This window comes from Pelodiscus sinensis, chromosome 2, assembly GCF_052426305.1.
Source record: "Pelodiscus sinensis isolate ZL-2025 chromosome 2, ASM5242630v1, whole genome shotgun sequence".
NCBI lineage: Eukaryota > Metazoa > Chordata > Testudines > Trionychidae > Pelodiscus > Pelodiscus sinensis.
The window spans coordinates 219,750,895-219,768,372 of record NC_143053.1 but is presented as its reverse complement, the minus strand read 5'-3'; the positions used below and the strand labels follow the sequence as shown (position 1 = coordinate 219,768,372).

The 17,478-nt window shown below is 42.1% G+C and overlaps 1 protein-coding gene across 3 annotated transcripts in view; it reads right to left on the bottom strand.

Moving 5' to 3' along the window:
* Positions 1-16,187, bottom strand: part of ABCB1 (ATP binding cassette subfamily B member 1) — an 80,670-nt gene extending 64,483 nt beyond the window's left edge. The window contains exons 1-7 of one of the 3 annotated variants that reach the window (XM_075922433.2): positions 16,053-16,187; positions 14,940-15,006; positions 13,211-13,325; positions 11,717-11,814; positions 7,278-7,332; positions 4,885-5,026; positions 2,154-2,202 (exon numbers count right to left, since the gene is read on the bottom strand). In XM_075922433.2, coding sequence (XP_075778548.2) covers positions 2,154-2,202; positions 4,885-5,026; positions 7,278-7,332; positions 11,717-11,814; positions 13,211-13,213 — 347 coding nt within the window. In that variant the 5' untranslated portion in view covers positions 13,214-13,325; positions 14,940-15,006; positions 16,053-16,187. Of the gene's footprint in view, positions 1-2,153; positions 2,203-4,884; positions 5,027-7,277; positions 7,333-11,716; positions 11,815-13,210; positions 13,407-14,939; positions 15,007-16,052 lie in introns of those variants that run through there. The other 2 variants (XM_089776714.1, XM_089776715.1) reach the window with 2 other exon arrangements.
* Between the last annotated feature and the right edge of the window lie 1,291 nt (positions 16,188-17,478).

The window sequence follows — 17,478 nt, the reverse complement described above, 5'->3', positions numbered from 1 at the left end:
CATATCTGTAACACACTTGCATAATCATTTGACAGACCTTATCTTATCTCAGTTTTCATCCAGCATTTTATGAGAATTTCTTTTGTTGGAACAGCACCATTGGAATGGGCTGAGTCACTATAATATCCTCAGAGCACTTTGACCTTGATTTTACATCCAAACTCTACCCCTTACAGGAATTAATCATTGTTGATCATTCAAAATCATATGCTTAACTTTCCTCCCCAAGTTTGACTGTCTCTAGTATTTTTCTCTAGCTGCTCCTCTGATCTATCTCCCTAACAGCCTACAGTCAACAAGCTACATTGCTGCAATAAATCAATAGCTTTATGTAGGAGTCTATTACAGATAGATGGGTCTGAGAAAATGAAAAGTACTTCATGTCGGTTTATTATGGACATAACTAGGGGCTGTCATGGAGGTCAAAATCCACTATTTCTGCTAGTTAGTAGGGTATCTTATGTGCCATTATTTTATTTTTTTAACAACAGAAGATGAAGAGTGACTTGAAATCTGCTGTCTAATTCGCTGAGCTTGTGAAACCTTATATTCAGTTAGACAGCATTTCTCTGCTAGCATGTTCGAATATAACAATTAACTTCTGAATGATGCATCCGATCGATTGTGAATGTGATGCTCTAGGCATCAATGGGCAGAATCCTATTGCCTCTGATCAAACCCAGAAAGGAGAAATTGTGGAAACGGGGGAGGATCAGAAGCCACACACCAGAGATCCCTTAGTATTCAGTCAGCAGAGCTACCAATTTTAGCTACCTCCATCATTATCTATAGACCAGCTAAGTTAATGACCCAGTGCAAGGCAACCAGTAACACATTCCAGTTTATAATAGCTCCTCATTTTAGTTCTGCTAATCCTCCCAATACTGGGTATGTGGGACTTGTAGAATGTCCCCCAAAACAGAGGGGGATGAGAGGGTGCCGAGAGGGCGTGTGTGTGTGTGGGAAAACGAAAATGAAGGAATGCAAGAAGCTTTGGGGGAACCCAGTGTACTAAACCAGCTCAAGTAACAGAGTGGACGGAGGGATAGCTCAGTGGTTTGAGCACTGGCCTGCTAAATGCAGTGTTGGGAGTTCAATCTTTGAGGGGGGACAGTTAGGGATCTGAGGCAAATCTGTCAGGAATGGAACTTAGTCCTGCCATGAGGGCAGGGGACTGGACTTGATGACCTCTCAAGGTACTTTCCTGCTCTATGAGAGATACACTTTTTTTTGAAAATATGTGTAACCCGCTAATGATACAGAACACTTTGACTGACATGTATTTAAATCACCAGCCAATTGTCTACTTCATAGGTTTAAATATAAAATTGCCCTGAGGGAAACAATGGTTTTACTAGAGACAGGGTGACCGTGTTTCCCTAGGCCCAATACAGGACACTAAAGGGGGTGGGAGGGTGCTGCCAGTGCTCAGGGCTTTAGCCCAATGTGTGTATGGGGCGGGGGAGTTCCAGCAGTCAGGGCTTCAGTCTTGCAACAGGGAGGGGCCACTGGTGCTCAGGGCAAAGCTCCAAGTGCTGGTAGCTCTTCGCCCATCCGACTCCAGCCCCACAGTGGGGGGGGGGGGGAAATAGAACAGGGGGGGCTGAGCCCCGAAGTGGGAGCCACACAGAAAATGGGGCTTCATTCCTGCAGTGGCAAAAGGGCTTCAGCCCCACAGCAACGGCTGTGTGGGAATGGGGCTGCAGCCAGTGGTGGGGGTACCAGAGAAAGGGGTTTCAGCCCTGGGGGATGGGTGGTGCCAGCAGTCAGGGCTTCAGCACCATGTTCTGGAAAGGCTGGAAGATTTCCCCCCTTCTTTAGGGTGCACATGGAGGGAAAACACTGCTACCTGGTTTTTTTTCTATGTTTCTCCCTCTGCACCCTGCCTGACTCCAGACACCACATGGTGGTGCCTGCTTTACTGCCAGTCACAAATAGGCAGCTGTGCTGACTGGAGAACTCAAGGGCCAGCAGCGGACATGCAAATATGGGACATTTTGCCCCCTTTTTTTTAAAAAATGGGGATGCCTGCAAGACATCTTAAATACAGGGCAGTCCTGGTAAAAAAGGAATGGGTGGTAATCCTAACTAGAGACCTCTACCACTGCCTAAAAGAAAGGCAACCATGAAAATAATTAACAATTCCTAATTACCTGGTCATTTGTTCCTCAAGTTTCATCAAAGGATCTGAAGAAATATTCACTAAAAAAACCCATAAGAAATTGTTAAATATATACACATTAAAGCATGTTTCATAAATTTTCTTATAAAGTCCTAATATTTCAAGGTATTGAGCAAATCCTAAGCAGCACAACCTAACATAGGCTCCCATTGACTTCAATGGGAGTTGAGGGTGTACAAAAAGTTGCACGATTAGGTTTTAAAGGCCAAAAGTGCAGACTTGTACTCTGATATGTTAGGTAACTGAGTTATTAAACTAATTATTGCTAATTGAGGATATGAAAACTGCTGTTGCTAAAGCATATTGGTGAGAAGAAAGTGATCTAAACTACTCTCTTGGCTTCACCACTGACTTGCTTAGTGACCATAGCTTAACATCACTTTGCTTCAATTTCTCCAGTTCCGATATGGGGATATATTACCTCCTACTCCTACATATAAAAGTTTTGGATAAACTTTTATTAATTAACATTTGTAAAGTACTGTACTTTGAGATGCTTGGATACATAGTTCAATGAAAAGCAAATATTATTATTGCAATTATGATTGATATTGCAGCCTTTTCTTGCTATAATTATTAAATAAGCATTGTACTCACATTGTTCAGTTTATACCTTAAGCATCATGAATTATGCATGTGTGTTTTATGGCATAAGATTCCAAATAAAAAAGGACTGCTACAAGACTTGTTTTCTACAATAATTATTTAAATGGTGGAAAGCATTACTGGGAAACAGATAATGATTGGAGCTTTGACACTTACACAAAAAATGTAAATCTTTCCCTTTCATTCTAGATAGAGCATATGGGATGATGCTTGTGAGGAAAGCAAAGGAGCATGTTTTGGAAAATGATCAACAATGAATACACAAATTCACTAAGTACTCAAGAAGAAAAAGTGTAATACAGGTGGAACCTCCCTTGTCGAGCACCCTTGGGACCGGAGTGGTCCCCGACAAGGAAATTTGCTGGTCCAGGGAAGGTCAGGTATCCGGGCTCTCCCAGGGCTCCCCTTCTGGCAGCTGCCTGCGAGAACCTGGAGACCTGATCTCTTCTGTCCCATCTGCCTGGTTCTGCTGCCCCCAGCCCACTTACAGGGTTCTGCTTCCAGCCCCTAGCCCTGTGCGGTGCGGCAGCTGCTTCCAGGGTTCCCAGAGAATGTAAGTCTTGAGAGAAATTTAGGAAATTCTAAGTGCATGTAAAGTCATTAGTCTAGCCACCATTTACTGAAGGCTATGTGAAATAAGAGATTTCTAGAAAGCCAGAAAGTGTATTAAAAGTAAATTGATAAGAGCTAATGTGGTCTAGCAGGGGGAGAATACACGTTTTAGCTGAATCTTCTACATGGCTCTGATTAACGCAACAAGATGACACAGAGGCTGTGTCTAAACTACATCCCTTTTCTTGAAAAAGGGATATAAATTAGACACTTCATAATTGTAAATGAACCCGGGATTTAAATTTCAAAGAGTACAGGATCTTTCAAAAAAGGGTTTTATTTTCTATCAATCCCTGTCTAAACGGCCATTTCTTTCGAAAATCCCCATTTCGAAAAAACTGCGGACGCCATTATGCTAATGAAGCATGGAAAATTTAAATCCAGGCTTCATTTGCCATTTCGAAGTGTCTAATTTACATCCCTTTTTCAAGAAAAGGGATGTAGTTTAGACACAGCCATAGATGACATTGCTGAAAAAAAGCCAACAACCGTGAAGTTCTCTCCCTTAAGCCATTATAAAACGCATTTTTTTGTTAAGAACATAACGGCCACACTAGGTCAGACCAATGGTCCATCCAGCCCAGTATTCTGTCTACCGACAGTGACCTTGTTCTCAAGCAAGGTACAAACATTATAGGAAAGGAGAAGCTTCTTCCTTTATTTCCTGAAAACCTTTCTTATTGGGTGCATATGAATGGACTTCAGTCTCAGCACTTCATATTTAAGTTATATACATGCACTGAAGGTGTAATCAATGTATTTTGTTCTGACAGGGACCCAGATATTAAAGCAAGAAGGCTTCCTGTTCTAACAAAGATATTAATGAATCAGATTTTTTTTGTCCCTCAAAGTAAGGTGGTAGGAGTACATGTCTGGAGAACTGAACCTGACACTGAAGTCTTTGGGGCAGGAACTTTGTCCTTCTGTTTGTCTATAACTGCATTAAAATGTATATTTTAATGTTAAAATATGTATATTTAATAAATAAAAATAATTATTAGTATCATGCTTATCTTGTTTGCCTTATTGGCTCTGGCTTTAAACTACATAATTTAATAATTTATTTACTAATATCTCTGTAATTATTGTAACTTTCACATTGCCTCTTATTTTTGAGGTATTATATATGTATTTTGCCTCTTTTCCATATACCTCGTATCACAATTTCACATTTTTACACTTTCTTCTTCCCTTAACTCCACATCCAGCATCACAGGACATTCCAATTTCTATGACACTGCAAAGAAAGTACAAGCGCTGCAGAAATATTTTAGGATGGCATGGAAACAGGATAAAATTAACTCCGGCATATCTCCTCTGTAATAAATGGACCACAGAGTAATTTGGCTCATCCAGTAGGAGCAAGCTGACTCCAGAGGCTAAGATGCCATTCCATTCTGTTTTTATTGTAATGCAAAAAAATTGTTCTTGCCATGCAAGCTGTATTCTAATGTCACCAATTAAAAAAAGAGGTGATGTCTTACCTAAAGAAGTTCCTGAAGTAACAAAGCTATCTGTCATATCACCAAAGATTATCATGACGATTGGGAGAGCTGCTCCATGTAGGATTGCCATGGCACTGCCTAGCACCATTAGTAATTTATCCAACCAATCAGAGTACCGAAACTGAAAATGGAAACACCTTCATGTGAAAAGAGTCATTGCTGAAAATTACTCTAATTTCATGCACTAAAAAGGGGCTAACACAACTTAAGGGATACGCAGTAAAGATAACAAAATCAGAAAAGCTTAAGGCTTTTGTACAGTTTTTATATTATTCCACTCTACCCTATTAAAATGTACATTGAAAAAAATAATTTAAATTTATAGAAATAAGCCACACTGATATAAGGACCTTTATACTTAGGACCTTACCAAATTCACAGTCTATTTTGGTCACAGTCATAGGATTTTAAAAATAATAAATCTCATGGTTTCAGCTATTTAAATCTGAAAATTCACCTTGTTGGAATTCTAGGAATCCTGAACCAAAAAGGAGTTGTGGGAGAGGTCAAAGTTATTACAGGGAAGGTAGATGTGGTGCTATTACTCAAGTTCTGCATTACTGCTGGTGGCAGTGCTACCTTCAGAGCTGGGTGGCTGGAGAACAGAGACTATTGGCTGGGATCCCAGTTCTGAAGGCAGAGCTTCTGTCAGCAGCAGTCTAGATGTCTGTATAGTGTGGCATGGCATTGGCACCCTTACTTCTCCACTGTTGCCTCCAGAGCTAGGCTCTTAATCAGCAGTCACTGCTTTCCAGCTGCCCAGCTCTGAAGACAGCAGCACAGAAGCAAGGCTGGCATGGTATGCCATTTCCATCCTTGCTTGTATACTGCTGCTGGTGGGACACTCGCTTGAGAGCTGAGTGCCCAGTCAACAGTGACTGCTCTCCGGCTGCTTAGCTCTGAAGACAGCACAGAAGTAAGGTCTGAAGTAGAGTAACCTTGTGAGCCCCCACAACTCCCTTTTGGATGAGGATCCCCAATTTGAGAAACTTTGATTTTCCTAATGAAATCTGTATAGTATAAGGTCAAAACACACAAAAGACCTGAGTTTCATGAAGGAGACCAGATTTCATAGTTTATGATGCATTTTTTTATGGCAGTGAATTTGGTAGGGCCCTTTTTATACTGGATGACTGTGGCCATACCAGAGGGTTGTACCACTAGAGTTATACTAGTTCCTAAACCAACATAATGGAAGTAGTACAAAAACATGTAGAGATCATCATACAACTTACTCATTTGACCACGTGATGTCCTCATGAGATACTTGCAATACAAATTTCAATGTGACAGTAAGAAAAGTAAGACAGGTATTTCTTGATGTATTATAGGCATTATCCAAAGCACATTGACTTCACTTGATTTTGGGTCAGACCTTACATTTAATAAGAGTACTAAGTCTGGCTCTCCATACCACTCCACTTCATTAACACGCACTTGTGTCACTGGATTGTAATGGTGTAAAACTGGTGTGGCAAAGTAAAGAAACAGACCGATTGTTCTTTCACCACGGTAATCTGGAGCTTCATTAATATTAATGCAGATATCATATTAGTGCATAATCCAATTAAAATGAACAAGATGTTTAGAGGGATTTTGTGCTGCTGAATAATATTAAGTAGTATCTACTGTACAGAATATTTTCTATTTAGAATAGTGTGGTTCTTGTTAGACAATTTTACCCTTAAAATCCCACTAAAATCGACAGAAATAAGATCTTGAGGTCAAAATTTGGCCCTTATTTTGCAATCAAAGAGAAACATTCTTTCTAGGTACTTGAGCTCTTAGTGCAATTTAGCCACCTTGAACACACATGTACTGGTATTAAAATGCTTATACCAGTGTATCTTATTCTAGTTCAGAAACCATAATAAGCTATACTAATATAAAACACCTTTTTACTAGTGTAATTGCATCTACACTAGTGTTTGTTTACTGATACTATTTTGTTGGTAAATTATAATACCCCCCAATCAACACAGTAAAACAGATAAAACTTTTAAGGCCAGGTCTACACTACAAACTTTTGTCTGCATAGTTATGCTGGTCAGAATATGAAGAGGTGTGGTCCCTGACTAAGGAAGCTGTGCCAGCAAAATCCCCTAGGGAGATGTAGTTATACTGGTACAATAGCAGAGATATCCAGGAAAGTCACTTTTACCAGTGCAGCATACTTTACTTGGAGGAGAAGGAGGGATAACCGTGTGTGGAATAAGCTATGCAGACAAAAGCATTGTTTGGCTGATATAAGCTGTTTCCACACAGATATACCAGAAATGTAGACCAAGTCTTATTAGTAAGAATTGAAACATTAGAAAACGTTATTTTAAATATATTATTAAACCTGAATATATACATAGCATATATCTTACCATTGTTAATGGGCTGACCGTATTAGGTTTCTTTGGCTTCTTCTTGTCCTCATTGCTAAATATGAATGATTTTTTTCAATGAATTGTAAAAGAAAAAATATTTAACTGCAACTAACTTTTAAAGTAATAATACAGTTAAATCTAAACAAAATTAAACAAGGCAAGAGAATATAAAATGAACATGGTTCGTAGATCATTCTTAGTATACTTCTGTAAATGTTGTCTGCAAAGTGTTTTAAAAAACCTCTAAATATGTTAATGATCAGCATCATGGTACTTCTCAAAAAGTGATTCAGAATTCACTAATAGTAGTTCCCTGTAATCTTTTGAAAAATATTTGCTAGTCTACATATCTTGATTTTTTAATTGAATCCCTACTTTTGGCAAATGTGTAGATTATCTCCAAATATCTCCAAGTTGACTGAAAGGTAGAATGACCAGGTAGCAAGTGTGAAAAATCAGGACAGGGGCCAATGGGTAATAGATGTAAATATAAAACAAAGCACCAAATATTGGGGCTGTTCCTATAAAATTGGGACATCTGGTTACCCTGCCCAAGGGTCAGAGTACTGCAGAGATCAAAAAAGGGTTTAAGCTCCAATCCATACAGAGGAATCTATGTACATATGTGGAGTCCCATTTACTTCAGTGTGACTGTCAGTGTAAGAATCCTTCTGCATATATTAGCTTGCAGGATTTGAGATCTAGTTTCCAAGAAAGCAAGGTATTGAGTAGAATCTGTTACCAAGGAAAGGAGACAACTATACGAGGAAAATACAAATGGGAAGGGCAAAGTGTAACCAGTTGTAATGGTCACATATATAGTACAACAGGAAAAAAAATACAATTTGCTGGGAAGTTCCCCTTTCCTAGGCTCTTTCAGTCCTAGACTTCTATGGTTTATCTGGAGTTATTTCACTTTTAGCATTATTACAACACAATCTGGTGTCCATGAAGCATTACACTGATGATTCACTGCAAAAAACACCAGCTGGAGTTATATCATGCAACAAAGTGACAAAGCCAAACTTAGTCTCAATCACGCAAACAGATCACTCAGCTGAACCAATGGTAGCATCAGTAGGATTTTTTTTCTATAATTCCTTTGTGTAGATAAGGCTTTATGACAGTACTATAGTACTATTATAATGATGCAATGCTGTCATGAATATAGCAAGGTTCACATACAAAATAAATAGTTGCAGCTTTCTGGCCAATCAGTTAGATGAAATAAAACAAAGCTGCTGATCATCAGCAGTTGCAGGTAAAGCAGTACTCCACAGTTCATGAACTCTAGCAACAAGTGGTATCATCCCATTACTTCTAAAATTAGAAAAATGTGTCTAGTCATTGAGCGCTGAGACCTAATTAATATCCAGTTAAAAATATGACAAATAGTACCAACATTATACTGCTTTGTATTAGTTTGTCTTTTCCTGATGGCTGGTCTACACTAGAAAGTTGTTGGCTTAACACCACCACGCAGGGCTCTGAAAAGTGTCACATCCTATCTGATATAAAACTGTTTAGAATAGTCAAGACAGAAGCAGACTGTGAGGGACTCCAAGAAGATCTCACCAAACTGAGTGATTGGGCAACAAAATGGCAAATGAAATTTAATGTGGATAAGTGTAAGGTAATGCAAATCGGGAAAAATAACCCCAACTATACGTACAGTATGATGGGGGCTAATTTGGCTATGACAAATCAGGAAAGAGATCTTGGAGTTATCGTGGACAGTTCTCTGAAAACTTCCACACAGTGTGCAGCGGCAGTCAAAAAGGCAAATAGGATGCTAGGAATTATTAAAAAAGGGATAGAAAATAAGACCCAGAATATCTTACTGCCCCTGTATAAAACTATGGTACGCCCACATCTTGAATACTGTGTACAGATGTGGTCTCCTCACCTCAAAAAAGATATTTTGGCCTTGGAAAGGGTTCAGAAAAGGGCAACTAAAATGATTAGGGGTTTGGAACGGGTCCCATATGAGGAGAGGTTAAAGCGGCTGGGACTTTTCAGTTTAGAAAAGAGGAGACTGAGGGGCGATATGACAGAGGTCTATAAAATCATGAGTGGTGTGGAGAGGGCCGATAAAGGAAAGTTATTTATTAGTTCCCTAAATAGAAGAACTAGAGGACACCAAATGAAATTAATGGGTAGCAGGTTTAAAACTAATAAAAGAAAGTTCTTCTTCACACAGTGCGTAGTCAACCTGTGGAACTCCTTGCCAGAGGAGGCTGTGAAGGCTAGGACTATAATAGAGTTTAAAGAGAAGCTAGATAATTTCATGGAGGTTAGGTCCATAAAAGGCTATTAGCCAGGGGATAAAATGGTGTCCTTGGCCTCTGTTTGTCAGAGGCTGGAGAGGGATGGCAAGAGACAAATCGCTTGATCATTGTCTTCGGTCCACCCTCTCTGGGGCACCTGGTGCTGGCCACTGTCAGTAGACAGGATACTGGGCTAGATGGACCTTTGGTCTGATCCAGTTCGGCCATTCTTATGTTCTTATGATATAATTAAGCTGACCTAAGTCTCTAGACACTTACAGATCAAGAGCAAGGCTAGGGGGAGTAAATTTCAGCTAACAATGTTTTCACAATAAACTAGTATCATCATATCTTCTGGGTACCATATAGTTAGAAATGTTTTTCTCTTTGTGTTACTGACTTTTTAAAATGTATCACTCAGTAAGTGATACATAACCAGATCTCTCTTTTCAGAACTCAAGAGAGAGCACTGGAAAGTACTGGAAAGTACTGGAAAGTTTTAGGAGCTGTCTTCATCCAATATAGTCCAAACATGCTCCCTTAAGTCTGGTCTACACTTTGTGGGAAGGCCAAAGAAAGATATGTAACTCCAGTTACATACATTACATAGCTGGAGTGCATCTCACATCACACTGTGGGGAGAGATAGCTCAGTGGTTTGAGCATTGGCCTGCTCAACCCAGGGTTATGAGTTCAATCCTTGGGGGGCATTTAGGGATGTGGGGCAAACCTGTCAGGGATGGTACCTAGCCCTGCTGTGAGGGCAGGGGACTGGACTTGATGACCTCTCAAGGCCCCTTCCAGTTCTATAAGATGGTGTATGCATATATTTCTGTGCTGTTCACACAGTGGGAGGCTGACCCATTGGCTTTCCTTACTTCTTGTGAGGAGTACTGGTGCTGATGAGGGCACCCTTTAATTTTGATCTAGCTGGTCTATACTATACCTGCTAAATCAACCCTCCCCCCCCCCCCCAAAAAAAAAAAATCAACCATGGCAGCATCAATCTTCTGTGTAGTGTAGATGTGCCCTTAGTGTGAAATAATAGGAAGATGAACTCCAGTAATATGATTCTTTTTCCTTGTATGGTCAATGATCCATTCTGGAATCTTCCACAAAAGAAGCCAAGAAAAGGCCCATAGCTCTCTAGAAATGTTGCTGAAAAAAAAACTCACTTTACAAGCAAAGCCCGTTAAAATCATTTAGATGTTACAACAGCAAAAACAGAAAGTCAAACTGCTTCATGGATTTTGCAGGAGAGCTATAGGCTCAGGGAAGCCCAAGGAGATACATATGAAAAATTAAATATTGCTGATTTATCTCTCTAACACTGGCAGTGGTGACTGTAGGTTTTATGTGGCATTTTGCACAGTATTAGTTGCACACATCTGTATCAGACCCACCTCTGTCAAAGCACTTCCCTCCAGCTTGTGCCATGAAACCTCCTGATTCTTAGAATCTGCATTCAGGCTGTACACAATCCCTCACCTCTAACATATTTATGATGATTCATGTCTTCTGCTGACTGTTATATGGCACGAGAAGCCACGAGTTGAGGCACTATGCAATATTCTAAATAGGGAAGGGAAGAGAACTCATACAATCCATTCCTGACACAGCTCACTGCTATCAGAGAGATGGATGAGGTAGCAGGAATGGTATTCAGGGTATAAAACTTTCCTTGACCCTTGGGTACACTTACATTACAAACGTCGGTTTATCCATTATTATAGTAAATCCATGCCCTCAAAAAGCAGATGCTAATTTGACAAGAATTCTTCTGATGATCTAGCAGTGTCTACTCTGGGGCTTCAGACTTTTAATTATGTCTCTCACGGGAATTAATTTGTCACCCCTTTTAGCAACATAGCTAGGTCAACCTAAGTTTTAAGAATAGACCAGGCCTTGGTCACCCCTTAATCAGCCCTAAAAGCCCTACCTCCTAATTAACTTTTGGGCATATACACTTTAGCTTTTACCTATTCCAGCTTCAATTCAGCACTTAGTTATGCCTTTTAATAAAGTATAGTACATACAACTGCCACTCCCCTTCCTGTGAGAAAGAATAAGGAGCACAATGACTGAATTTTCTGTCTGTCTGTCTGCACAGTCAGTGCGGCTGGCCCAAGCTAACATGCTAAAATAGTTTAAAATAGATTAAAATATTTACCATTTGCCTTCTGATTCACAGTCCTGGCCTGCTATAGCGGTATCACCAGCTCTTCCATTTGCATCAGATGTTCTTTCATTTTTAGACCCCATTTTAATCTAGTTAGGAAATGAAGCAACTCAGAAAAGTGTAGTTATAAATCAGCACTTCATCGAACAAACATACAGTTATTAAGCTGAGGACAAATATGTTGATGACATTTTATTCGAAGCCAACGTCATATTCTGCCTTCAGTTTTTAAGCTTCTTTTAACTTCAGAACCAATATTCATCTAGTTAGGAAATGAAGCTTCCCAGAAAATGTAATTATAAGCTGGCATTTAACTGAGAAAACCTACAGCTATTAAGCTGAGGATAAATATCTAGATGACATTTTGTTAGAGACCAGGATCATATTCTACCTTCAGTTGTTCAGCAGAACTCTATGAAAATTATACACACACATGCATTTGTATCTGCATGATCCAAACATTTGTTTTTCTGTAATTTATCATAGTTACAAAACAACAACTATACAACATGTTTATTTAAAGGATCCTGCAGTTACTTTGGATTTTCTCTTTTTACGTATCATTGATTTTTGTGAAATATGTCTGCAATCTATACTATTATAAAAGGAGAGGTGTTCCTCATGCCATCTGTCACAGAGAACATTTGAGAATACACTGGAAAACTTGAGAAGAAGAAGGGTTTGAGTACCATCCCAGGACCAGCCGGGCAGCTTCCCCAGGTCTACAGCTGGCACCAGCTGAGGGTAGGAAGCTGGGTTACCAGCTTTCCTAGGGCTAGAGCCAGCAGGGGTGAGCAACTGGCTCTAGAGTCGTGGAGCCACTTACTCTGGCCACAGCAAGCAGAGCAGTGACAGGCCCGGGGAGGAGGGCTGTGTGTGCGAGGGGAGCTGCCTCAGTTCCAGTGCATGCAGAGGAGCCCTGGACCTGACCCATGGGAGGTGAGAGTGGAGCCCAGTGGGGCAATGCTGGCACATGGGGGCTCCCAAAAAGAGCCCTCCATCCCAAGGAGATGCCATGGCTGGAAATTGTAGCCTGGCTGTGGCCGGGCTCTGAACCAGTTGCAAGCTGGTGGAGGGGAGTACAGCTGGAGGCTGGGACTGGCCCCTGGGGCCCCATCCTCCTGACCAGCTGCGGGGGAGGGGAAAATGCCTGGACCAGAGCTGGCCCCTGGAACCCAACCCTCCACCCCAGGCCAGCTGCAGGCCAGGGAAACCAGGCCCCCAGGATGAGCCGTCATCCAGGGAGAGCCACCACAAGTGGCCCCCGGAAAGCTCTTCCCAGCCTTCCACCCTGAGCTCCACACCACTCACCCTGTGCTCGAGCCCTACCTTTAAATAAAGCATATACATTTTCTCTTTAAGTAACACACACACACACACACACACACACACACACACACACACACACACACACACACACACTACAGTTAAGGACTCAAGCAATGCCAGATACATCTGCTAGTAAAAATAAATGTACTGACTTACCATGAAAATTGTTCTTAATTTCCCGTTTCTCTTTCTGGAAGGCTATAAAATAATTGATGGGTCCACTGTGGTTAAGGACATGCGATGGACTTCACTTTACTCATCCTCCATTAAGCTGTAATGATGAAAAATCTTTCAATAGCTGATGTTTGCAAGCTTTTACCGCTCCCTTTGGACCTTGCCTATCCCCAGGAGATTAATTTGTATGTTTATAACCCCACCCACTCAAAGGAGAATGTTTAACAGAGTCTTGAATAAACTATTGGATTACTGTCTCTCATGTAAACAGTCTGAAAAATCCCCTAGTATCTCACTCTAAGCCCTGCTATTTATTGAGGACTTTCTAACTTGTTAATTCTAAGAAGTGCTGTCCTCATTGGCTACGTCTAGACTGGCATGATTTTCCGGAAATGTTTTCCGTTAAAAGCATTTTCGGAAAAGAGCGTCTAGATTGGCACGGACGCTTTTCCGCAAAAGAACTTTTTGCAGAAAAGCGTCCGTGCCAATCTAGACACTCTTTTCCGCAAAAAAACCCCGATCGCCATTTTCACGATCGGGGATTTTTTGCGGAAAACAAATCTCAGCTGTCTACACTGGCCCTTTTGCGCAAAAGTTTTGTGCAAAAGGACTTTTGTCCAAATGGGAGCAGCATAGTATTTCCGCAAGAAGCACTGATTTCTTACAGTAAGAAGTCAGTGCTTTTGCAGAAATTCAAGCAGCCAGTATAGACAACTGGCAAGTTTTTCCGGAAAAGCGGCTGATTTTCCAGAAAAACTGGCCAGTCTAGACACAGCCATTGTGTTGGGAATAGTCCAGAATATGTAATGCTCCAAAAGACACTCCAGAAGAAATTCCTCCTAATGGGAGTGAACCCACTATAACAGCCTGAACCATGGTAGGGAGGAGAGACAGGTTTAGTGTCCTTTCTCCCTCCATTAGAGTGTTTTTTGCCAGAAAGCACAGTTTTTTTGCATTAAGGAGCGATATACTCCCCTGCCTACAGTATTCACACAACAGCAAGCACAGACTGGTCCAAATGCGGAAGACTAGTAGATATATTTTGTGAGACACTGGATCACACAGCTAAATCACCTAATTTAGTTTAATTCATAATGTATTTTGTCTCCAATTTTCTCATCTCAAAAACTAGTATGAATATTCTAGATAATCATAGCACCCTATCTGCTTTCATTTCAGGGTTTGACTTGTTACTTCAACAGCTCTAAAACTCCTTAGGAGATATGTGGCTCTCTAGTCTCCAACTATGAAATGACTTTTCCAGAGGGAAGTATTTACTTTGAGATTTCCTAAAATTAATGTGCATTATGTATGGATATGAGCATTAAAAAGAAATCTGAAGGAGCTCAGGAGAGGGGAGTGAGACTTGCAATGCAGCATCCAGCCTTCCTCCACCCATCCTGAAAGGAGCTTGGGATAGGACTGTGGGACTTGCACTTGCAGCATCTAGCTCCTTCCCCCTCCTTCAAGGAGCTTGGTGGATTTCCACACACAGGTTGGGAAGGACTGCATCCCTCCTGCTCCTTACAGTCACTGGGGAGGAGCCTCACTATAAGTTTTGTTTGACTATCTGAAGCTCAGACTTCAGAGTCACACACAAACACCCACAGCCTCCTCTCCCAAGAATCTGAGCTTTTTGTATGATCCATGTCCCAGTCAGATTGCTCCAGTTCACTGCAGCACCAATTCACCAGGCCCAACAACAACTCACTGTTCGGAAGGTTGCTTAAGACTCCTCTAACACTGCTTCTGATTGGCACCAGCAAATCTCACAAGATCTGGACAACAGATACATAGATTCAGGGAAATATGTTTCCATAAATATCCTCAGGTATGAGTGACAATTTGCCTCAATATTTTCTTCATAGTAACAGGGGTTGCAGCCTGGGCAGGGTTCCCAGGGCCTACAGTCCCTAGTAAAGCATATCCTTCCTCCTCCTTCCCCTCCCCATGTGGACTCTCTATACCAGAAGGGGAAGGAATTGCCTTTATCAGTTGCTAGGCCAATTTTCTCTCAAGATCTTTTGTACTTTCTGCTATGCTGCTCCTGATGCAGGGGGAAGCGCCCTCTTAAAAATTCATAAATGTCTATGACATCTTTCTTGGATCTCACCTGTGTCATGGTGATTACAAATTATTTGATAAAGAATAGATGGTGTGTTCTGTCTCCTTTTTATTGTACTAGACATGATTGTTTCCCTTCCATAGTTTCACAGAGTTTAGGGCCAGAAAGTACTATTAGAACCCCTAATCTGGCCTCCTGTATAAAACAGGGCATTACACATCAATCATTTACTCCTACAGTAAACCCAACTACTAAAACTGTGCCATCGGCAGAGAAAATGAGATACTAAGGTACTATCCATGAACAGAGCAGTGTTTCTCAAAGTGGTCTGTGGACCCATTCTGAGAAAGCTGCTACCGGGCCGCTCTGGTTTGTTTACTTACCAGTTCCACAGCCACAGAGCCTCGTGGCTCCCCTTAGCTGCAGTTTGACATTTTATCAAAGTGGAGCCGCGGGAAGAAGCATGGGCTGTTAATTTGCAGCCAAGAGTAGCTGTGGGAAGTGTGAACCGCACCCAGTGGGAGCCATGAGGTTCTGTGGTAGTAAGTAAACAAACCAAAGCGGCCCAGTAGTAGCTTTCCCAGAATGGCTCCATGGACCACTTTGAGAAACACCGCAATAGAGAAAAAGATGAGAAATACTCAAGTGATCCTAGCAAGCCAAACACACTCTATGCTACAGAAGAAGGTGAACCCCTCCTTTCTCAACCCCAAATATGGCAAGCAATATGACCTTGTATGTGGGAGAGAAACATACTACCAAAGTATCTAAAAAGAGCATTGGTCCATCCAAATCCATGTCCTGATCAAAGCACTAGCCAGTCTCTGCTGCTTCAGAGGACGGGATAACCAGAGCAAGGGCTGTACTTCAAACCAGTGGTGTGTGAAGGGGGAAAAAAATCCTTCCTGATTGCTAGAAGTAACTAACAGAAGACCTGAAAGATAAGAATTGTTTATAGTCATTATCTTAATGCAGAGTTGCAAGTGTTATGAGCATGTTGAGGACAAAGCAGGCAAACCTGTTCTTCCTATGATATTTAAAGGACGGGGATGAAGAGGACTCAGATTCTAAGACCATAAGGGAGCATTATGGCTATCTGCTTCCCATTACTCCCGATACACATAGGCCACAGAATTTCTGCCTTGAGTCTAATTAAAGCATATCTTTTAAAAAGCTACGTAGATATCACGGTTTCCATCTCTCCTCCCCTAACTTCTTGTCTGGCCACAGACTACGGCTGTAATATATTAAGACTGTAACCTCTTTGGAGAAGGACCATTTGTTATTGCATGTGTGGAGAGCCTGGCACAATAAAGACCCAAACTTTGAATGAGGCCCCTAAGCACTACCTCACCACAAATGATAATACTATTAGGAGTCAAAAATAGTTCTGGAAATAAATTGCAAGTCTTAGTTATTGCTAATATTATTATTTATATACTGCAATGAATATGCATAGTTCTGTAGAATGGGTAAAATTTGCCAAATACAGGCAGTTACGAACGGGGCTTTTCTCGCCCTGGAGGATGGGAGCGGCGGGACGCCCAGATGCGCCGCCCCCGTCCTCCGGGGCGAGAAAAACTGCTCCCCATCTCCCTGGTCTGCAGGGAGACAGGGAGCAAAGCCTTGGAGCATGCCCGCAGCGGGACAGCCCGGGGGCGCTTGAGCGGTCCCCCTGCGGGCGTGCTCCCCGGCTTTGCTCCCCGTCTCCCTGGTCTGACCAGCAGACCAGGGAGATGGGGAGCAAAGCCTCGGAGCACGCCCGCAGTGGGACAGCCATGGCGCGCCTGGGCTTTCCTGCTGCGGGCATGCTCCAAGGCTTTGCTCCCCATCTCTCTGGTCTGACCAGCAGACCAGGGAGATGGGGAGCAAAGCTTCGGAGCATGCCAGCAGTGGGACAGCCGCAGCGCGCCTGGACTGTCCCGCTGCCCGCATGCTCTGCAGCTTTGCTCCGCGTCTCCCAGGTCAGCAGACCAGGGAGACGGAGCAAAGCCGTGGAGGACTTGGGCGGTCCCGCCACTCCCGTCTCCCTGGTCTGCTGGGGGGGGTGCAGCTAGTGTCCCCCCCAGCAGACCAGGCTTTTCTTGCCTACCCCTGGGGTAGAGCAGCTGGGGCGCTGCCGGGTTGGTCCCGCAGCGCCGCTCCGGACCAACCCGGCAGCACCCCAGCTGCTCTGCCCCAGGCG